The following is a 24,200-nucleotide window of genomic DNA, read 5'->3' on the forward strand; positions in this document are numbered from 1 at the left end:
TTCTCTGGTATTTTGTCAACAAAATACATCATTTTATAAAAAATATATTTGAGATTGTTTCACACATTTAACCCTTTTAGCCACATCTTTTCCCACTGATTTATGTTTTATAATCAACATTATTAGCCTATTTGATCATATATTCTTGAACCTGTTCTTCCTGCTTTAAATTTCAACAGAAGTTTGCAATTTCAGCAATTATACGTTCATCATCTGTTCATTGTATTTCAAATTCTGTCTCACGTGGTCCATCTCATCTTTTTATTCATTTAAAATATTTCAGATAATTGTAAATGGAAAAATCACTGACAACCATTCCCTTCTGCTATTGTTTTCTTGATTTGATTTTAATTCCAGAGATTTCTTGCTTATCCAGAAATGATACGTTTGTGCATATGACCTGGTCCTGATCGTTGCTATTTGACTAATTGCCAGTGGAAATGATTAAACAAATTAGAAGCTGACTGCATCCTGAGGTGTAGAAGGGAGAGTCAGGGAACAGCTTTGAAGAAAATATTCAGAAACTCTTGCTGTGTGAATAAAGAGGACAGAGCATTCCTTAAAACCTTGGAAAAGAGATAGTACTAGGAAGCAGCTCAGACTGGCTCCTTCCGGGATAAAAGCTTGAGGGGGAAAGCACAGCCAGCTTGCAAGGCTCAATTACTAGAGCCCATTTCAATAGAATTCCAGTCTTCCGGTGGAGTCAAGTTTCCTGATCTGGTCTACTCTGAACAGCTAACAACACTGCCTTCTAGCTCCTACTTGGAACAATTGCTTGCAAAGTCAATGAATGAAGCAATTAAGTTCAACTAACAATAAAACTTAATTTTCTGAAGCATTTCTTAAATAAACTTATGAAAATATTCTAACTTTGTTGATGAGTTTTTAAAAAGCATTTTATTTTTTAATGATGGGCACATGAACAATTCAATGCATTATGTATATTTGTGAAATAAATTATAGTCAATAATGTTTGGGTAAATATTACATAACAATTTGGGGGATTCTCAGCTTTAAAAAAGCAAAATATACACAACTGAATATTTTAAAAGTAACCTTCAAAACTTGCAAAAGATTATTCTAGGTTCAGGACAATTAAAAAGTAAAGTATATTCTGTTCTCTCCACTTTTTAAAAAATGCTCAAAATTTACAGCGTTGCATTTCCTGGAATTTTTAGGTAGGAAATAAATGTACCTAACTATATATTACCAACTTGCCTTTATTTAATAACATTTACTATGCAAACATTTCTGCATTTCAATTTAAGGAGCCCTGTCATGAATAAACCTTTATTGTCCTGCTATTTTTAATAGTTATCCATAAATCCATATTGGCATAAAACACAATTTTACAGCTCTGTCAGTTAAAAGTAGCCATCAAAACCTGTGCACAATGCAGTAAGTCCCTTCACCATTAAATATCCTGCTAATGCAGAATATTCTCAAAAGACATTTTGGGTAATCTGTCAGATTGTACAGATTATTAATCAACCATACTTTCACCACTATCGAAGTGTATATTCCTTGAAAATATTAATGTACCTCAGGTACATTGGCATTCACTTTTAAAATGAGAAAATACAAAAAGTAATCTTATGTAAACAATCCTCATGACATACCAAACATAGAACATTTCAATAACACGTTCAAGTCACTGGTTTTCAAAATGAGAGAATCTCATAATTCAAATACATATTCATTGGCTAGATATATACGTCTAACGACTAGTACTGCCAATGCTAAAACAAGGAGGAGAATCAGCATATTGGATCCCATGTGGCTTGTGTTGACTCTTGGCTGCTGAACCTGATTGAAGTTGGTTGAACCTGGTGTTCTTCTGTGCTGGTTATGTCTTTGGCGGGGGCTCACGGAAGTATTATTGGATGCAGGTTCAGAATGGATCTCTTCTTGATTTGAAGTGGCAGAGTTGGTTGGATTTCCAGACTAAAAGTGAGAAAAATGAATTCAGCAAAACAGAACTGAAAACAAAATGTCCTACATAGTAGAATTATTTAGCCAGTATTTAAAATGAGAACAAGCAAGTTGTCATCTTGCTTGAGTTAACTATTATTTATATAGGTAGAATGTTGCCAATCAGAATCAATATATTAGTATTAATTGTTCCCAGCATAATGGGAAATCAATTACATTTTAACACAAAGGTCTTTGAAAGTCCATAGAACAACAGAGCATGATTGGCAAGGCATGAGAGCTTTCTAAAACTGGTACTGAAGAAGCTATCTCTAGATCCAGTTAAATTACACAATTATCTCCCTGCTTCCTTTCCTATTTAAAGACAATTGTTGAGCAGGCCTATAAGCTTCAGCTATAGAGTACTCTATATTTGGACCTCTTTTAATCATAGTCCAGCCCCAGAGAATGGCACTGGATCTGGTGGATGACCCTCATAAAAATATGGATGAATTATACCTCTCCTAATTAAACTTAACTTTCACTGATGTTAAGATACCATGAACTACTTGGACTGCCTACAAGGGTTGAGTTCCTGCAGGTATCTGTTCATTCTACTGTTTTAATATCCACACGAGGATACTGGAAGAGATTATATAAGGCATCATCAACTGGGGGGGGGGGGAGAGAGAGGAGGGGAGAAAGAAGGAGAGAGGGAGAAAGAGAAAGACCAATAAGGGGATCGTTTAAAATATTAATGTACTTTGAATAACTGAGTATTGATCCTATGTAACTAACAAACTTAGATTTTTGATTATGGAGGGTGCTTACTCCGAATAGTCTGGTAAAAAGGTAATAGGAATAAATAATGTTACTGAAAACAAGGTAATAGCATTCTGTTTACATTTTTTCCCCAACATAAAATAAGATGATTATTTCTGGTGTTCACAATGGGTCAGTTTCCAAAAAGAAAGTAAAAGAGCGACACATATCAAACCACACATTCAAAAGTGATGAGCCTTGTAGAGGAAAAATAAAGTTAAATGCCATGAAATTGAAATTGCATATTAAGAAAACTTTATTGGGAAAATCTATGCAATATTAGCATGTCTATGTCTGTTAAAAAGCTGAAAAATACTCTGTACCCAGGAACAGATGCTTTGATGTGATTTGACATGATTTTTTTTAACCAATCTGTAGCCCATCAACTCTAAAAACCCATACACCCACTCATACAGCTTAACTGGGATTTGTCTACAATTTATCAGTGAATTTAGATTGCATCTACAGTCATAGCAGCAGCTGTCCTGGATCAACAGCAAGTCTCAGTTACTTTCAAAGTGGAAAGATTATATAACCAGCTCTTCTTGGTTGTATTAATATGTCATAATTAAAAAAACACACACAATATGTCGTAATTTTAAAAATACACAATAATTTAAAATGGATAAAATTAATCTTCCTTCATGCAGTTATATTTACTAAAATGTTTGTAAAGAAACGGGAAGCATGTTTAATATTAAATGCCGAATATCATTAAAGAACAAAGCAAAACTCACATTTCTTATGTACTGTATATCATTAAAGATTTGGGCTAACAAGAAACTGGGTCTATAAACAAGTCCTTACTGTGGTGACAAAAACATTTCTCTAGGTCAGGGGTCTCCAAACTCGGCAACTTTAAGACTTGTGGACTTCAATTCCCAGCATAGCTGGCTGGAGAATTCTGGGAGTTGAAGTTCACAAGTCTTAAAGCTGCCAGGTTTGAAGACCTCTGCTCTAGGTATACAGATAGGCAGTCCTCAACTTACAACAGTTTGCTTAGTGACTATTCGAAGTTACAACAGCACTGAAAAAAGTGACTTATGACCATTTTTCACACTAATGACCATCGCAGCATCCCATGGCCCTGTGATTTACATTCAGATGCTTGGCACGTGGTACATATTTACGATGGTTGCAGTGTCCCAGGATCATGTGACTCCCTTTGGCAACCTTCTGGCAAGCAAAGTCAATGAGGAAGCCAGATCCACTTAACAATCGTGCAGCTAACTTAACTGCAGTGGTTCACTTAACAAATGTGGTAAGAAAAGTCGTAAAATGAGGCAAAACTCGCTTAACAAATTTCTCAGTTAGGAACATAAACATTGGGCTCAATTGTGGTCGTAGGTTGAGGATTACCTGTATTCTAAAAAGGTAAGTCGCTCAAAGGAAAACAGCTTTCTTACTTGATTATAAGCACATTACAAATGAAAAGTGATAGGGAAGTTGGAAGAAAAAGTAACGAGGAGCTACAGCTGATGACAAAGAAGCTGAAAGCAAATATTTACAAACAGTACCTTCAGACGTAAGCGGCAATAAATTCAGTGGCTTTTACTTTTAGATACACGTAAGAGTCAGAAAAAGCAAAGACCATAGGGACATGCAAAAAAAACCTCAGTGGTTTTAATCAAGGCTATTGGGAGGGCCAATGATGTCAAAATGGTAGCTGCAACAGAACAACTGAAGGCTTTTTACACATGTGCAATAGAAGTTAAAAGCGGGCAAGAGTTTGTCCAGTCATGCCTGTCATTTCAACATAATTGATTCACTCCCATTGATACCGCTGCTTTTAATCAAATGCTAACTTGTACAGTCTTAGACTTACAACCACAACTTAACCCAAAATTTCTATCATTAAGCGAGACAGTTGTTACGTGAATTTTACCCCTTTTTACAACTTTTCTTACCATAGTTGTTAACTGAATAACTGTAGTTGTTAAGTTAGTAACAAGATTGTTACGTGAATCTGACTTCCTCATTAATTTTGCTTGTCAGGTCACAAAAAATGACCCCATGACTCCAGGACACTGCAACCATCATAAATATGAGTCAGTTGCCAAGTATCTGATCATGTGACTTTGGGGATGGTGCAACTGTTATAAGTGTGAAAAACAGTCTTAAGTCATTTTTTTCAGAACCTTTATAATTTTGAACGGTCACTAAATGAACTGTTGTAATTTGAGGACTATCTGTATTTAAATAGGCTTCTAGTTGCACCTAAGCAGTATTAAGTTGACTTTTCCAAGATTGTGCCTCATTTATGAAATACCCACCATTTCATTGTTGATGGTATCCTGGAATGCTGGAGTTGTAATTTCTTGCTGGTGTTCAGAAGAACTCCCAAGGTGATTAAATTTTGACATATCTAAAGGTTCAGTATCAGATTTTCTAGATGAATTTCCTTCAGCCTTAAGCAAAATGAGAAAACACCATAAATTATTACATCAAAGGGACACTGAAATTCTAATCAATTAGGGGAACAGATGTTATGTAATGCATTTTTCTTGCAACATTATTGAACACTTTGTAAGAGTTATATTTCTGCTTAGACACTTTGTAAAATTTAGAAGACGATGTTATTAAACAAGGCAAGCAATTCTGGAATAGATGATTGACTGAAATATGACACAGAAAGAAAATCAAGTTGTCCTTTTTAGTTTTTAGTTTATTAAATCCCAGAGGAACAAACAAAAAAACCTCCCATATCCATAAAATATAAACGATGCTAGATATTAGGAGGTGGCAATGAGATGAACTCCAATTGAACGCCAGGTCAGTCCACAGAATGGTTTTCCATTCTTATGGGAAGAAAACATTACTCCCATAACCCTCTCTGAAGTGCTTGCAGCATTATTGACTTTGACAACTTGCTGTGTTTTCTCTTGTGCAATAGCTGCTGGGGAGGGAAAGGTGCATGTTCACTTATAAATATAACCAGTTAAAGTAAAGGCAAAGTTTTCCCCGTCCAGCGGTGTCCAACTCTAGGCCAAGGTGGTCATCTCTGTTTCTGGGACAAGGGAGCCAGCATTGTCTGTGGTCATGTGGCTAGTACGACTATGTGCCAAAAATGCATGGAACACTGTTACCTTCCCACAGAAATGGTACCTATTTATCTACTCATATTTGCATGCTTTCGAACTGGGAAAGAGCTGGGGCAAGGAACAGGAGCTTACCTCTTTGCCCAGCACTCAGGTCTTGATCCCAGGCTATCAGCTTTCCAGCTGACAAAGCTCAGCATCTTTAACAGTTGAGCCATTGTACCTCATAACCAGTTATAATGCACCTATTTCCAGAATGCAATCTATCCTCCCCACTCTTTCTTCATCCTATAAAAAACCCTCTATTATTCCCACTTATCTTTTTTTCTTCTAGAAGCTGATCCAGTTCTAGAAAACTGGATCAGCTTCAAAACTAACCACTGGGCTGTAGTCATCCATCATTTTTATTTTCTCAGAAATGTCATAAGGTCTATCTGGGATATGGAGGCTCTGCGGAATATGCATGCACACACGTAATACAGAACCTGGCAAGCACCACACACTTGCATCCCTAAACATCTTATGGAGGATTTCAGCTCTACACCCAGAGTGCTGTAGGATTTTTTAAAAACAAGGTAACAGAATTTCCAGCCACATATAAAGTTCTGGTCTATAGCCATGTTTGCATTATTTTTATTATTTAAAACACAATGGAGATATTGCTTCTGAAGTCACCAAGGGATTTTATGATAGCTATTACTATGCTTAAAGGCACACTGATATTCTACTCAAAAATATTAACTTTTCTCAAAATTTTATTTATTTTAAAAAAAGCAACCAAAGCAACACTGAAAAATCCTGCTTTGCAAATTAGTCTCACTGCAGGATTGTAATTAGTTATTTTTTGTAAAGATTGGCACCCAACTCTTTCAGCAGTATTATAATTATAAAATAATAGGATGCATCAAGTTAAATGCAAGAAAAATACCCCAGTAACAATGAGAAATGGGTATGATTCCTTATCATTCTTGAAATCAGGTACAACTTGCTCCTAAGCACTGGAGTTATTTGGAATAAATTTAGAGAAAAGGGGTTAAAATAGTTATTTTACTTTGAAATTGATTTGCCTGGCAAGTTCCTTGGCTTCTTGATCAGCCTGGCTTGAGACACTCCCTGAAGTTAATGGTAATAGGACTTCTTTCATAAGTGAGCCACATCCTTCACAATAGAAATCTTGAGACCTAGGGAATAATAGCAGACCATATGTTAATTTAACAATCAGCAAGCATCAACATAACATATTGCATGCAATGCTAAGCCTTGCTATATTAACCTTGGATAAATGATTTATCTGTGAAATGTATTGTGTGTTCGTGAAGGCTCAATTGGGGATGCAAGCAGTGCGCACAAGCTGGCAGAAGATCACATCTTTCCCCAGACAACTGCCAGAGTAGTTCTGTTTATACATCTGCTGCATAACTCTATACCCAGATGTTTAAGATTGTAAAAAGAGTAGAAAACAAGCCATCATCCTGGTTTTGTGCCCCAGCTAAGTTTTAACTGATTTACAAAGGTGCAAAATAGGAGGGAGAGTAACCGAGGGTGAAGTCATGATTCCTTCAATCATTTGCAGTATTCCAACTGTTCAACAAATCATATAGGAAATAAATCTTGGTTTATTTGAAGTATGAAACACAACCTGAATAACAGGGTATTGTTTGGAATTAACAGGGAATTAACTATGAGAAACAATAAATTAAAATGGCAATACTAACTCAATGGGATTTACTTCTGAAACAAGACTGACCAGTTAATGAGTGCATTTGCATGACATACTAAGCTAGAATGCTTCTCCATCAACCCTTTCATCTGGTTCTTCTGCCCACAGAAACAGCTAAACAAATTTATTTTATGACTTGTTTGTCTACTTTTTTTCTTCTCCTAACCAGATAGAATTAGAAGTCATTGCTTGCCCTGACTTGTCTAGGCAGAAAAACCAAGAGTGTTCCTTCACATTTCATGGAAAATAAACCATGATTTGTTAGCTGCTCCCATGGTCAAGAAAAGACAAACAGAAATAGCAAGGACAGGTTTAGCTATGTGTTTTCCAGAAAATGTAATGCAAACTAGTATGACCTGAATTGCCATTCTTTTCTGAAAGTCCATAGACTGCAGAAATATTTAAAAAACACTATTTTCTGTGAAAAAAACAGCCTATTTTATGAATTTTAAATTATATTATATTCAAAATTACATTTAAAAAAATCAAAAACTCTGATATGGATAAATTCCTTGTTGGAGAACTGGATACAATATTAGGGAATAAGCAATAAAGTGGTATGCAATGTACTTTTGGCTTTTAATTTTTTACAACCATTGTTTATAAGCAAACATCATGCAATCACCACGCCAACCTGAAAAACATTTCCTGCATAAAATTTTGACCCTAGTAAATTTTCCATTCCCAGAAAACCACATTTTTTTCTGAATCCAGGCTATACCTGAAGAGAGCTCTTGACTTAAGCATTGTGGACTAAATAAAGAAGTATGTAATTGACTAGTTCCATTTTATAAAGGAAAAAAAAACCCACAAAATATTATGATTAAAGAACAAACAATCCCACTGTCTTCTCAGGCAAACAGATTCAGATAGTCATAACCTGTAGCTGACTGCCCTGCGGCAGCTGATGCTGAGACTGATCTACCTAGCCTCCAGAGGGCTTCGGTGGTACCATTCTACCTGATTTCCAGCTGAGAAGGCAGAGCTAAGGCAGAACTGATCTACTGAACCTCTGGGTGGCAGTACTGAAGTGACCACAAATTTGCCAAATTTCAATCCCATGGGTGTCATAGATCCCAGATTTTTGATGCATTCTGTAAATTATCCCACCTTAGTTCAAAAATCGTTGCCTTCTGATGCAGTGTTTTGCCCAGTAAAATACAAGACAGCTTTAGTAGTCTATAGCAGCAATGGCGAACCTTTTTTGCCTCGCGTGCCATAAGTGGGGGGAGGCAGGGGGGTCGTGTGCAGGCATGCCGCACCCATAATTCAATGCGCGACCCCCCAGTGCGCATGCGCACACTACAGGCACGACCCCCCATTTTTTGCATTTGCTTTATAGGAGCCTGGGGAGGGCAAAAACAGCCTTCAGGGACCTTCAGGACGCTTCCCTGAAGCCTCTGGAGCAGTCAAAACGAACCTCTGAGCAAACCGGAAGTCCGTTTCCAAACTTCTGGTTTACCCCTTGGGCTGGTTTTTTGCGTTCCGGAGGCTTCATGGAAGCACATGAAGCCTTCGAAGGGCCTCCAGGCGGGCGGGGGAGGCTCTTTTCGCCCTTCCCAGGCTCCTATATAGCCTCTGGAGCCGGGGGAGGGTGAAAAATGGCTTTAGAAAAGGGTGAACTCAGCTGGCTAGCGAGCGCATGCGTGCTGGCCAGCTGACAGGGCAGCGCCTCACGTGCCATGACAAATGGCTCTTCGCGCCACCTGTGGCACGCATGCCATAGGTTCGCCATCACTGGTCTATAGTGTTGTTACTGTCTATATAAGATACTTGAAAAAGCTAATAATGGAGCCAAAACAGAATCAAATCCCTAATTCCACAACAACAAAAATTTGAGATTACAAATAGGGAAGAACCTAATGGCAGGGTAAATAATGTGATACGTGATTCTAGAATCATCAGTAATACAGCAGGTCTTATCACACATCAGTAGAAGCCTCTGGTATTATGATACCATAGGATTAAATGTGACTACAATCTAAGACCTTTACAATTTCATAGTCCAAAGAAAGGGGAATTTCAAAATCTGCTGAAAAAATTCTAGAAAAAAATAAATGTTCTATCAGAAATTTAAGGGGAAAGGAGATGCTTTATTTCTATCAGAAGTTCTCAAAATGAAAATCATACTTAGTGATCTATGTAAAAAGGCATCATCTATGCTGCCCCAAAATTTATTATGCTGCCTCTCACCTGCCTAAAAAGATTTGGATAAGTGGCTAAAAACTAGGCAACTTGAAAGGAAAGGAATCAATATAGGCTAAAAAAATGATAAGGCTAAGAACATGTGACTTTTGCTACTCCATTTCCCCCTGCCCTCCCACAGATAACCCCCAGTATAATGTTCACAAGCAGTTTTCAAAAGGTTGTACTATCTTGATTTAAAATATACTCTCAGATACTGAAAGGCCTGAAAATCAATTTCAAAATCCAAGAACATTTTAATTCAGAAATAAAACTGAGATAACTGTTTGTTTCACATAAAACCTAACCCATACTTCTTAGCCAGTGCTCTTCTTTCTTCAGGTGTGTAATCTAAAGATCCTATGGCTCCTTCTCCTTTTGTTGGCATAAATCCAATAATAGCGAGCAAGGCAGTTCTTACTGTAATAAAAATAACTTTAATTAGCTATTATATACACAGAGAGAGAGAGAAACAGAGAAAGAGACAAAAGGAATTATAAAATCAGCTGCACTGAGCTACTATGGTCTTTTTAACAGAGATATGCTTCTTCATCAAACTTTCCTCACTATTGATACTTACTGCTCCAAGATGGTTGCCATGTTTCAGGATGATGTCCTGAGATGCTTAAACAAATTTTCTTTCCCACTTCAAATCTACCATTGGCCTTAAAAAGACAAATTGAGAAGAAGAAAAAAATCATTTCATCAAACTTTTTTTTTAAAAAAACCCTAAGATTTAGCATTACTCATGATGTGACATATGGATTTGGGGTGTGTCATGGTTGTGGTTTTGCTGAAGTAAGCTATATATGGAATGTAGGAAAAGAAGAAAAAAACAGCTCAGTTGTGGCCTTAAAGGGAAACTGTGTCGTCACAGTCTTGATGAGATGACCTGGCTGCTATCAAGGGCTGGTGTGGAAAAGTTTTGAGTGAGCAGTTGGCAGAGTGAGCAGTTGGCAGAGTGAGGGAGGAAGCTAAAACTGCTTTTCCAGCATACATAAATAAAAAACTACTTATGATTTCCTAAATAATGGATATGTTTATTATTTTAATCTGTTTATTATTTTAATATAGTAAAACTCTCAATACCAATAAAAAGAAAACAACTGGAATGGTCCCAAATACACTTGCTGCTGATAATCATTTTCAAAAATTGTAAACTTATTTTTCTTTTGCATGTGAAAGCAACCATGCCCCATTCATTCTTCACACATTTCTAATTCTTCCTGCATAAAAGAGCAGATAACTGCTAATTTCCCTTGAGGGTTAATTTATTTTTTTAACTGTTAGATGAAAACATGACTCTGTATTTCATGGCGATTTTACTACTGAAAGATTTTATAGGTGTGTCATTGTTGTGAACTATGCCTGATGAAGTGGATATCATACAAGGGAGGGGAAAAGGATTATAGCTTAATCCTTAAAATCCAGTGTAATTTAATGGCTGTGTGTTGACAGTGAAAGGCTATAAAAAACAATTACAATTTTTTTTCTTAAAATTATTTTACATATTAAGTAATTGAGACTTAGATCTAATAATCTAGCAAAGCATTTGTGGTTTTCTAGCTGACATCTGAAGTTTGTTACCGTTAAGAGAATAATACTTGGTGGTTTCATAGGATATTCTGGTGGTAGCACTATTCTTCCATGATAAACTCCTCCATCAAACTCTGAATCTGGAGGCCCTCTTACAGTGAAATGCCACTCAAAAAGATTGTCCTACAAAAGAAAAAAATGGAAATATGAACAGCCAATCATTCTCACTCAAAGGTACATCAAATTAAATTTGAAGTAACATTTCCCTGACTGCCATCATTATGGTTAAATAGGCCATAACTGGCATATTAAAATTTATTTCCTTGAATCAACAATCTGATTTTACCATCCCAATTTAATAGTCCTACTCAGTTGCTAAGCAAGTCGCTACAGATTGTTAAGCAAGACATGATCATGTCTTCTGATTTTACTGCCAGTTTTTCTGTTGATTCTTGTTGGAAGCTAGTTATAGGACATGAAAATTGCAATCATATGACCATGAGATGCTATGATGGATGTAAATAGGATGACGGTCATAAAACTACATTTTCAGCTCTGACATAACTTCGAGTGGTTGTTAAACAGGGCAGTTGTTCAATGAGGTCTATATGTACCATTGTTTTCTAGGTCAACTTGTTTAAGGGCCATACTCAAAATTGGTTGGGGCAGCAAAGCTATCAATAGTTACCAATAAAAGTGAATATTGCACATACCATAAATGAGGTCAGGATTTCCCCCCCGTGCTGGGTAGAACATTGAGTGTTTTATTTTCGTAAAAACTACCATAAGCCTTTCTTAGGGCATATATCTGTTTCCTTTCCATCAGAAATGGTTAGCAGCCATTGTTCTGATTTTTGACCATCATGATTGAAGGTAGTGGGGAGAGGGCACTAAAAAGAGGTTCAGAATCAGAATGTCCATGCTTGCCTCCTTTTAATTCTCTAAATTTAATTTCTCCAAATCCCTTAGCTATGAATTGCATACAGAAAGGGGATCCACTAACCTCTAAAGGCTGGGCATGATAATGGTCTGTTGCCTCTTTCAGCTCAGCAGCTTCTTTCATTAAACGTTTTACAGCTGAAAGAAAAAAAAATAACAGTATATGTCTAGGTGAAATATTACTAACTATTGGCTGAGCACATCAAAACCTATTCCCAACACTCAATGATAAAGTTCCAAAATGTACATTTGTCTCTCAAATGTCATGTTTAGAAAGAGATCGTTAACTTGAACATAAATCATGATAATATTAAATGATATTATACTCTAGTTATTTAATGGGGAAAATATTCATGTCCTGAAGGGCAATAGAACATCTGAAAATAAATGTAATTTGGAAGTTTTTGTTTCAGTAATTGGATTCTGACTAATCTACAAAGGAAACATGTTAATGTTTCCAACTTTGCTAATTACATAAGTGATATTTTTAATTGTTGTAAATGAAAAAGGAAGGAAGGAGAGAGGTGAATCATACTCAGCATGAAGTAATGGAATAAAAATGATGTTCTGACAGTGGAATTAGAATCCAAAGCACTCCTTGTATTACTTAAAAAAAGATGCCCAAAGGAATGATCAAAATTTCCTTTTTGGGGAATGATACATACTACAACTAAACTGCTTGTAATTGCGCCCCAATCTTTGGGGACAGGGTTTATGGAGAAATCTTTGAGAAATGCAGGGGTGAATCTGGAAAGAAAAGAAAAGCTTAATGGATTCTCACCATAACTATGCAAGCACAGTTTTGTTAGTTTTATTTAGATCTTGGCTCAAATACTTCTAAGGTACAATTGCAATTCACTGGGATCAGTTATTAATCAAAGCAATTGACACAATATTTGAAAAGGCATAAGGGAGTTTTGTCTTAGGAAGTGGTCATGCCTGACTAAATCATTCTAGGTTCAAACTAAGCAGAACAGATTCAGTTGAATGAGAACAATAGGCTAAACTGCAAAATTCCAAAAATATTCCAGAATAAGATAATGACAAACCATACTGTTGCCAAAAATCCTGCATAGATGTGTTCAGATCAGGAATCAAAATCAATCTAAAGGAGACTGTATTTTCAAGGAACTCTAAATAATCAGAATTAAAATAAAGGTAGTCCTTGATTTACGGTAACCAAAAATTTGAACCCAAAGTTTAGGTTGCTAAGGAAGACAGTTGTTAAATGAAGCACTTGATTTATATGACTTTTTTGCCACATGTAAGCAAGTCACTGCGGCTATTAAGTGAATCATGTGGCTGTTAAATGAATCCTGCTTACTACCGTTGACTTTGTTTGTAGGAAGCCAAGTGGGAAGGTTGCAAATTATGGTCACCTGACCCTGGGATACTGTAACTGTCATAAATACATGCCAGTTGCCAAACAACTATAAATGTTTATTATGGGACCATGTGGATGCTGCAATGGTCACATATGTGAAAACTGATCATAAAGGGTTTTTTTTCAGGGCCAGGGCCATTATTACTTCTAATGGTCATTAAACAAATGGTTGCAGGTCAAGGACTAATTGTACTTTTAATAAAAACAGCTTGCTATTAGGTATTCCTGCAAGGGTAAAAGGGATTTTTGAGTGGGCTTGCTTTTCACATTATACAAATTATGCAAATCATAAAAATCATAATGCCTTGTCCTCAGATGAGAGATTGCCACCTACTGGATTAAAACACTTTGTTCTTCATCTAGATTACAAAACAGAACATTAACAGACATTAATAGACAGTCAAGAATTATACTAAATAGAAAACACAGCTTTTAAAATAAACCTGAAGACTTTGCATTTTCAACTCTTGGCAACCATTTACCGGTATATGTAAAAGTTTCTCAAGAATTACCCTTATCAAGGTAATTTGAACTCTAGGAGCAAGTACTGTACCATTACAAATATATCCATTGTTTGTAATTGTATGGTACAGTAAAATAATTTTAAAATTCCCACAATAAACATTAACAATGCCACATATTGCAAAAAAAAAAAAAAGCCTTAACCTCAAATTTAAACTACATACTATACTTATCTATATATCCATATATACCATATATAAACATGCACATTATGAATTTATATAAATTTAATAAGGCAAAAATCAATGGGCCTTATTTTGGTCATATCAACATTTACAACCTACAAGAAGTAAAACAATATTTTTATGGGTTTTAGGGTATGTTCAAGTCAGTTTTTTACTTTGGGCAATTACCTGAGTCCCTGCAGTTTTCTTGGCAAAGTTTTTTCAGACGTGTTTGTTTTATCTCCTTCCTACTGGTGTGTGTGTGAAAGAGAGTAGGGGAGGGAGGGGAGGGAAGAGAGAGAAACAGAAACAGAGGCCCAAGGTCACTCTCTTGGTTTCCTGCTAAAGGTGGGGCTCACAAAAACTCACAGCCTCTGGGTTCCTAATCTGGTATCTTACCACTACACCAAAACATAATGCAAGCTCCAGTCTCAAAAAGCCATATGTAGACCAGGATGAATTGTAGCTAAAATCTGAAACTTTTTAACAAAGAAAATTACTTGGATTTGGAATGGCATCCAGACAGCTGTATATTCAGAAACACTAGTTAATCAAGACACATTAGGTTTGATTACACTTATTATACATGTATTTAACATTAACCATAATTAATATACAGTATTTTCCTATTCATGTATTTAAAAATCTTCCCTTCCTGACACATCAAAATGTATAATTTGTTTCCCATTTTCAGGGATTCTATTACCTTTGCTGTTGGTCAAACCTAGAGTTGAATTGGTATTTTTTTCCTCAAAATTTTAGAAGAATCAGTAGATTTGATTAATTAGCATTCAGTGGCATCTGCAAGATCCTGCCACTTTCATCATTTTATTGTGGCATTATGGTACAAGCTCTTGAGTCTTTATGGTGTGTGAACAAGACATCACAAAGCACAAAAAATAGTGGTGGGACTTCAGTTACAATGTTGGAACATTACTTCCATCAATATAAACCCCTTTACTCCCCCATGACTATGCCACAGTAAACATTCAACATAGAAGGCTCTGCAGTGTTAACTTAATCCTAAAGAAATGTGCAGCAGGAGAAAAAGTTTATTTCAGGAAAATTAAAAAAGAAATCAGAGAGACTAGAAGACAAGAGCAATTAAAGCCAATGTGTGTACAAGAGGTCTCATGATGTTTAATCGCTGTAGTCTCTATATGACATTTCTTCATCATCTAATTCATTTCTGAATTTTGGTTTTCCAAATTGCTACCAAATGCCTTTCTTGTCTCCCTTCTCTAGTCTTTTAATTTTCTACATGTTATTTTAGGTTTATTTTAATAAATATTTTTATTTATTAAAAAGTTGTATTAACAATGGATCATTACATTTTATTGCAGGATTTCTTTCCCTTGTAACCAGATGAGTTTGTTTTGGTTAGTGTACATCCAAAGCTTGGGCATAACAACTGCAAACTTGATTTGGTATTACACAATGAAAGTTATCCAGTTTCAAGACAGGGTTAAAATGAGGCATGAGGAAGAAACACCTGTTCAAAGTTCCCTGAATATAAAGAACTAATGAATTGTTCTTCGGATCTTAGCCGTATTAATTCTAAACGTTTACTTAGCCAATTTCGTTGTATTTAAGTACAATGACAATAAAGATTATACTTAAGTAGGGCAATATATATTCAACAAATTGTAATGCAATGTAGACTAGATTAAAAAATAGATGCCACATAGCCCAAAACATTTTTATTTTAAGATTGGCTACTGTCACACACTTGCAAGTCTGAATGTATTTCTCTTCCTCCATCTTTTTATATTCATATGAATTAGGGGAGTACTTTTCTAAGATGGTTTTATAACTCTCTGTCCTTATCTGAGTTTCTGCAATGTTTACTTACTTGCTGCCTTGATAATGGAGCTTCTCATCAAGATCATCCTTTTACTTCCTACATCAGGTGTCCAGCCCATGGGACAGCCCATCATGGGCAGCTGATAATGTGCCTCCACAAGATCGTAAACTTTTAACATTATGTGATTTATATATATATATCAATTTTACTATTTATATTTTATATGTGACCCAAGACAATTCCTCTTTGCTTAATCCAGCCCAGGGAAACCAAAAGGTTAAGACACTATCTTAACACTATCATGAGACACTATCATGTTCTACACTATCACCATATCTTGTGACAATGACTTCCACAAGTTAATGTACTGTGTGAAGAAGGATATTCGTCTGCATTAAATTTTCCAGACAACTTCACTGGATGAGCAGGGTTTCGAGAAAGAGAGAAAAAAATGTTTCCCTGTCCAATTTCATGCATTCATACATCTCTATCATGTCCCTCTAGTCACTTTCTTTCAAAACTAAATGTTTTAGCTTTCCTTCTAAACAAAATGCCCAAGGTGATTTTTTTGACAGCCCTCTTTTGCCTTTTTTCTAATTCCGTTACAAGTGTGGTGGCAGTCCTATACATATTATTCTAGATATGAAATGCCATAAATTGGTATAAGAACATTACAAAGGTTTTAGTTTTATTTTCAATCTCTTTCATAAAGGCCTAAGATGGAATTTCCCCTTTTTCACCATTGTTGTGCATTCAGCTATGCACTGTGACTGTATGTTTTTTTTGCCTTGATAGCTACAAAGTCTTTCTGAAACAAATGCCAATTAAAAAAGGTAGGACTGTATGTTTTACTCTTGTTTAATGTAAACAGCCTGTTGACTAAGTTACTCGTTCTCAAACAAAAGACATGGAAACCAAGCCCCAAAGACAAAGGCCTCTAGTCTGCTGCATCACTCAGAAGAAAGCAGCACAATGATTTTAACTTTAATGTTAGTATAAACAGGGTACACATCTGATACACAGCAATCACTGACATTTTCTTGGTGTGGCTTCATACATTTTCTATAATAAATCTATTTATCCAAGCTTTTATCCCTTTGGAAATCTCTTGAAGTTTTTGCCTTATCAGTCAAGACAGGCCTGATAGAAGCAATTCGGCATTATATAGTAAGAAAATACATTATTTTCTTGCAGTTCTATTACTCTTATCTGTACAACTTCAGTATAAGAGCAAATGAGTAGTTTATATACTTTCCTTATCTTTTTTTAAAAAAAACAGGTTTGATCTCTTTGTATCTGTGTAACATAACTTTTTATTATTTATATCACATTTTTATTATTTAATAACTTAAGATGCAAGCATATCTATGGTAGTACCCCTTCCTCCTTGTATTTCTCCAGAAGAACCAACCTGTGAGGTGGGTTGTGCTGAGAGGGGCATGCGCCCAGAGTCACTCAACTGGCTTTCATGCCTAAGGTGGGACTAGAACAGTCTCCTGCTTTCTACGCTAGAGCCTTAACCACTAGACTAGGGGTGTCAAACCAAGGGTCGGATGCATCATGTGACGGCTTTGCCCATCATTGCTGTGTGAATGGGAAAAACATCGCAAAACGTCACGTGACAGCAACGTGATGTGGCGAGGTTGACACTCGTGCCCTAGACCAAATTGGCTCTATTATTGTAGCTAACTGAGTTATCTTTCCTTTTTAATATTACATTTGCGGGAGTGTGGACTTCCTTTACTTTTATGGATAGTGCGTAACACTGTGAGGGCTGATCAAATTTTACATGTCCAACTTGGCTAGATGTATAACAATTAGTGGGGGTTATTCCTGTTCACAATTAATATCTGATGCTATTATCAGACAGGCATACTACAGTGCAACTTTACCATGGGTAGCTCTAGTTGGAAAATGATAGTGGGCAGCGATAATAATGGTAACTTTCATTCTTGATAACAGCATCTTGGCTTTACATATTTTTCTCCTCTTCTATTAAGACTATTTTTGTTTTTCTACTCAGAGCAGATGGAATATTTTTCTGTGAATGCATAATCATATGGTAACAGTTATTCTGAGGAAGACAGGCATGAAAAGCAATGGTCACTCTTTCAGCAAATAAAATCCGAACACATATTCTCCTGAGACAATTATTAATCTGCCAGATCTGATTTCTATCGGTCCTACCATGACAGTTTTTGTTGCAGAGAAGTTATGACATTGTTGAATATTATATTTTATGGGAGAGTTCAAAAAAGGAAACTGAATAGCTGAAATATTCAAAAGTTCTGGGTGTCCTTGTGTCTTCAGGGTACTAAAAAGGAGAGGGGCAAGGAAGAAGATAAACAGAAGATAGATAACACTAAAGTCAAAGTACATTTAAATACACAGTATTAACTGGACTTCCCTGAAATAAAATACTTAACAGGAAGATATCCTAAATATGACATTGCAATTCTTCAAGTAAACAATGAAAAACACCACCACAATAATCCAGAAATTTTACATCTGCATGAAATCTTATGTCTGCTGGGTTATCTTTTGACAACACTGCACTGACTTATTAAAAAAAAAACCAACCTTGAATCAAGTGTTACATGCCCCATCGAATATAAGCATATCCACTCAATTAATATCCTTTATCCTTTTGGATATGTATATCCAAATTAATATACATTTGGCAGTGGAATTGATAGTGCAATATTGTGGAATTATGCCTTTATTTTTAAAGGTTCTTTAAAATTTGTCTTCAAGGCTTTTAAGATATGGGGGGGATGTCTGTGTGTGTGTGTGTGGGGGGAATATTATATACATATTCATGACAGCAATAACAGAAGTTAGATACAAGAACGAAACTAAGAGTCATTGTCCCGCTCCCCTCCCACCATCCGCCCGATGGGTTCCGGGGTTCTCCGGCTCCTCTCCCTGCCTCTTGAGGGAAATCGGAAGCCAGAGGCAGACAGACAAACCACGTCCCTTGAATGGAGGAAAGGTCCTGCTGGGGGAAACGCCGGAGCAGAAGAGCCCCCCGCCCCCCACTTCAAGTACCAAACGGGAGCAGGGCAAAAGGCAAGACGGGAGTCCGGCCTAGCCGTGCACCAAAGCCTCGGGCTCGCGTTAGTGGTGCCTCCCTCCCTCCTCTCCCCGCCGCCCCAGCCCGCCGCTGTCAGCCACGCAGCTGCCTCCCGCAAAAGACTTCCGTGCTGCCCGGCGCCTGCCGGCTTCGCTTGGCCGCCTTCGCTCCCCCTGTCTTCGGCGACTCACCGGGGCTTTTGAGATTGTAGCGAGCCTCCATGACGAAGCCTGCCTGTTGGGATGCCTTCCAGCGGTCCGGCCACGTAAGGCGCTTCGCAGTGACAACAACGCCGCCAGCAGCGGCGTCGAGGCGAGAGGAGGGAAGTGGCCAGGCTCCCTCCCCGCTCCCTCCCTCGCTTGTTCCCGGCGGCCTCGTAAGCTTTGCCGCCACCGCCCGGAAGTTCCCCTGACGTGGCGGCAGCCCTTAATGGCTCTCTTCTGCATTTTGCTTAGTCCTGTATCTTTTCTTGTATGTACCCTGAGAGCATATGCACCAAAGACAAATTCCTTGTGTGTCCAATCATACTTGGCCAATAAAGAATTCTATTCTATTCTATTCTATTCTATTCTATTCTATTATTCTATTCTATTCTATTCTATTCTTACTCTATCCTATCCTGTCCTATTCCTATCCTATCCTAATTGTATTCTAATTGTATCCTATGCTATGCTATCCTATTTTAATTCTATTCTATTCTATTCTTATTCTATTCTATTGTTTCCTTCATACAGAACCCAAATAGGTGACTCCCAAAGGTGTTTTTTCAGGAGGTGTTCTGTGCCGTGATTCCAATGAATATGCAGACACAGGCTTGGCTGTTTGCCATGACTAATTACATAGATAAAGCCACCCCTTGGCTAGGAGCCTAGAAAGCTATCTTCAAGAACCAAGATTAAACTTACGGAATGCTTTCTCAACGGCTAGTAAAATGGTCTGTTGTTTCCTGCAAAGATTCCCCTCCCGTCCACCTATAAACTCTTTGGGAGGGGCCACACCCTTAGCCAGCTGTCCTTACTTCCTTCTATGACTTCGTCTTCACAGCTGTTCCTTTCTCTTCTAAGCTCTATGTACATGCCCATCAGGGACAACCTCCCTCTGTTCCTCCTCACTGCTCCCTGACTCAGATGCCACCTGGTGACCAACAGGCCTCTCTAGTTCCTGCTCTGACTCCAAACACCCTCCAGAGTCTTCCTCATCCATAATGGTCTGAGCTGTCAGAGTCCACCAACAGCTCAGCCGGCCGTTGCTGGGCCACAACAGGAGGCAACTGACTTTCCTGTTTTTTCTTTGAAGACATTTTGCTTCTCATCCAAGAAGCTTTTCCGGGTCTGACAGGATAGTGGGGAATGGAAGGATTTATATTCCTTGCAGACAGCTTGACCAGCTGCATCCTTTTAGAGGGTCATTGAAGCGCTTGGAGGTTTATCTGTATCCTCAGGGTCATCTGAGTAGTGCTCCTGGTTCCTGTAGTCTTGAGGACACAGATAAACTTTCAAGGGCTTCAAGGAGCCTCTAAAAGGAGGCCAATGACCAGCTGTCTGCAAGGAATATAAATCCTTCCATTCCCCACTATCCTGTCAGAGCTAAAGAAGCTTCTCAGATGAGAAGCGAAACGTCTTCAAAGCAAAAGCAAAAGTCCAGTTGCCTCCCGAAAAAGCACCTTTGAGACAACCATGTCCTGGATGACTGAGAATCTCTACAAAACAGGTGCACACACATAGTATGTACTCGACCATAATGTGTTTGCTTTTGTTAAGTACCACAATTGCAGTTTGCAAACCATGACTTATTACTGTCAAGCGTGAACCCAAACACAATTCTTTTTAGACATACTGCATGTAGCAGGTCACACAGTGCTCTGCTCCAGCTTTTTTACTTAGAATGTCTGATGTCCCATATAATATTGATACTACCAGAGCTATGTTGCTTGCCAATTGGCTCCCAGGTTGGTTACCATCTTTAAAATCCAACATAGTGTTGTCCCCCGTTTGGGTCTGAGCCTGGTGCCGAGGCCGATGAAGGACACCAGACCACGAGGTGAAGATTTCATTTCCTTTTTATTGGAGCTCTCCAAGAAAAGAGGTCCCAAAATGCTAAGAACCCAGGACAAAGGATTAAGAAAACTTTATATATTTTTGCTAAAGCAGAAGGCGGGACAAGCGGGGATAATAAAAAATATTATCTAAAAGTCATTTTAGTAGTGAACTAACAATTTGGTCTCCAGCCATCTCTATTCCTAATTATTGGCTAATGAATGCTTCAGGAGTTATCTAACACGCAATCTATTTGCTCCTGGCTATCTCTATTCCTAACTTTTAGCTGAGGTATACAAGATGTCTCTTCGTAATTGTTCTGTCTTCTAACCACCTAGAATTGTGACAAGTGTTACATGTGCACAGACCACAATTACAGGCATCCAGGGTCTCCTTTCAAGTGTATGCCATAACTTTGCTTTATTTTAGCAGCCAGTCCATCAATAGCTTGGACCCTGCAAACTCTGAAGGCTCAGAAACTGAAGGCTCAAGATATGGTCAGTGTTTACTGAGAGTCCCTATCTTTTGTGAACTGTGACAGGAAGACATATGACCAAATTTTTTTTTAGAAGCTCCCCATTTGTGGAATATTCACTAGATATAAGGCTGGCATATCCCTAGTATTTAAGAAGCTGTTGGAACTTTGGCGATGGAAAGGTTGCATTTGTAATAAGCAATAGCACCATTAGCCTGAATCAGTGGTGGGATACAATTTTTTTTACTACCGGTTCTGTGGGCGTAGCTTGGTGGCCATGGCATGGTGGGCGTGGCAGGAGAAGGATACTGTAAAATCTCCATTTCCACCCCACTCCAGGGGAAGGTTACTGCAAAATCCCGTTTCCTCCTGATCAGCTGGAACTTGGGAGCCAGAGAATAAATGGGGGCGGGGCCAGTCAGAGGTGGTATTTACCGGTTCTCCAAACTACTCAAAATTTCCGCTATCGGTTCTCCAGAACTGATCAGAACCTGCTGAATACCACCTCTGGCCTGAATGCATGAAATACAATTATGGATTAGAATTTCTTGAATAATAGCGTACATTACATTGAGGGTACAGCTACACACCACTTGGAATCCTATGATTGAAGTAAAATAAAAGCTCCTCAACCATAGAAATAAATCCAGACTCGTGGAGAACAGTTGACAGGAAAATGGCCTGTTATTCCCCCACCCTGCTTGTATAGATTCCCTTCTGAAAATGAATGAAGCAAGGCACTGCTAGAAGTAGAGAAATAGCTCTCCCCTTTGGCAATGTTAGAAATGTAACTATTGAATTGTGGACTACAGTATTCTAATGAATTAAGTAGATTAATTTTGGGTTATGAAGTTCTCTGCTCACAATCATTTGAGTTTAGATCACTAAAATGCTGCCCAAATACCCCCAAATATCATTCGAGTACAGTATTCTTTTCTTGGCTGAACTGAATTTGAATTACAGAATGGCAGATAGATTGCTGCCTTCCTCTGTGTAGTAATGACCTTCAGATACATATCCATGAGTTAGGCTTGTCATTGAATTGAGATGATTTATTTCAGATGAGCAGATCTGGAGATAACTTGTTTTGTTCAACACAGATGTTATAATTCTTAGGCAATCTGTAGCTCTAATTTTTTATATGAATGAGTTTGTCTATATACTAATGTGCATACGTACATATGCATATGCTCATACTACCAAAGGAAGGGAAATACCTTTATATAATTCAAATGGGTTAATCATTCAAATCAGAATTTTAAAAGTAGCAGACTGGGGGGGGGGGGAATCTTTACAAAATGTGAGATTTGAATACCTAATGATCTAACTTTCCCTGAAATTATACTATTAAGATACTTTTTTACTATACTAGCAGTCTCTAGTGGATCATTTTCAATGATTGTAACATATCAATAATGAAAAAAATGATTGTAAAATTGAATATTACATGTACACCTCAATTCATAATCATGAGCATTTCAAATACTAACTATACATTTTAAATCCACTCTTTGGAAAAACTGGAAACAATTTTACAATTGCACGAGAGAAAGTGGCATAATTGCTGAATAATCTCTTGCTTTGACTCCAGAAGGATGATTTCCTTTTAAGCTTCTTTTTCATTTTTAACTTCAACTGGAAAGAACAAGCTATCCTTAATTGCCCAATCATGTATCTGGTGTAAACAAAACCAGAAGAAATTGATATACCTTCAAACAGATAAAATGTTGTATATATTTATAAAGATAAGCAAAACTAGAAAGAATCCTGAGATTAGGCATTATTATTTTTAAACTCAAAACAAGTATGTCTTCAGATCCTTATGTTATAATATACTACTGTTTATCAGAATTCTAGCAAGCATATGCAAAATCCATCAGTTCAAAATATTCAGTGTCTCTTTGAACTGTGCCATTGAAGGAATGAATATGGTTTCAGGTGTTCCAGCCAAGATGTTTCATATGAAATATCCTTTCTGGAATACTGCAAACAGCTTCTGGCATTCTCAGAAATGTTCCAAGAAAAAGTCAACTCTCCAATCTTTCAATGCTGATTATTACCAATTAGTATTTTTACTAATTACTGGAGTTTTCCAGCACACCAATCTTGCAATTAAAGGCAGGATCCCTCTAGAACAGGGGTGTCATTGAGGGCCGCATCAGGGTTGTGTTTGACCTTGGGGGGCCAGGGTGAGTGTGGCTAGGGTGGATGTGGTTAGCTCAACATCACTCATGTCGGGGATGGGCCTGTGGTGGCCTGAGTGCTCTGCCAGCAAAAACAGGCTCTCAAACTGGTTTTGGCTGTGACGGCCTCCTTAAACACTGTGCAAGCGAAAACGGAGCTCAGGAGGGTCCCCTGTAGCCCTTCCGAGCTCCGTTTTCACTAGGCACAGGAACCACGAGTCAGTCCTTTGCTGTTTCCAGGGTGACCCCACGGGCCAGATCTAAGTACCCCAGGGGCCGGCTCCAGCTCCCAGGCCTTGAGTTTGACATTCCTGCTCTAGAATCTAGGTCTCCTGCCTTGTTAGTATACACTTTATAGTATATAATGTAAGTCTCAGGAGTAAACAATGTCATTCAATCTCACATTTAA

General features: G+C 37.6%; 1 protein-coding gene across 2 annotated transcripts; it reads right to left on the reverse strand.

The window, feature by feature from the left end:
- Positions 1-870: 870 nt before the first annotated feature.
- On the reverse strand, positions 871-19,499 carry UBE2J1 (ubiquitin conjugating enzyme E2 J1). Of its 2 annotated transcripts, none has more exons than XM_081943014.1 (8): positions 19,289-19,499; positions 12,215-12,288; positions 11,263-11,394; positions 10,256-10,340; positions 9,990-10,095; positions 6,823-6,952; positions 5,007-5,141; positions 871-1,944 (listed from the first exon to the last, which is right to left on the reverse strand). In XM_081943014.1, the coding sequence occupies exons 1-8, from the start codon at positions 19,317-19,319 to the stop codon at positions 1,678-1,680; spliced, it is 960 nt and encodes a 319-aa protein (XP_081799140.1). In that variant the 5' UTR covers positions 19,320-19,499; the 3' UTR covers positions 871-1,677. The 2 variants fall into 2 exon arrangements, with proteins under 2 accessions (XP_081799140.1, XP_081799141.1); XM_081943015.1 differs by having other exon boundaries at positions 19,260-19,499.
- Between the last annotated feature and the right edge of the window lie 4,701 nt (positions 19,500-24,200).

Source organism: Natrix helvetica (genome assembly GCF_964273705.1).
Source record: "Natrix helvetica genome assembly, chromosome: 2".
Lineage (NCBI taxonomy): Eukaryota > Metazoa > Chordata > Lepidosauria > Squamata > Natricidae > Natrix > Natrix helvetica.

Coding starts and splice junctions, on each gene's coding strand:
- UBE2J1 (XM_081943014.1), bottom strand. CDS start 19,319: ATGGAGGCTCGCTACAATCTCAAAAGCCCCG. Junction 10,341..11,262: donor CAAGTATTATTCTCTTAACG/GTAACAAACTTC, acceptor TGTCTTTTTAAG/GCCAATGGTAGATTTGAAGT. Junction 5,142..6,822: donor CCAGGCAAATCAATTTCAAA/GTAAAATAACTA, acceptor ATTTTGCTTAAG/GCTGAAGGAAATTCATCTAG.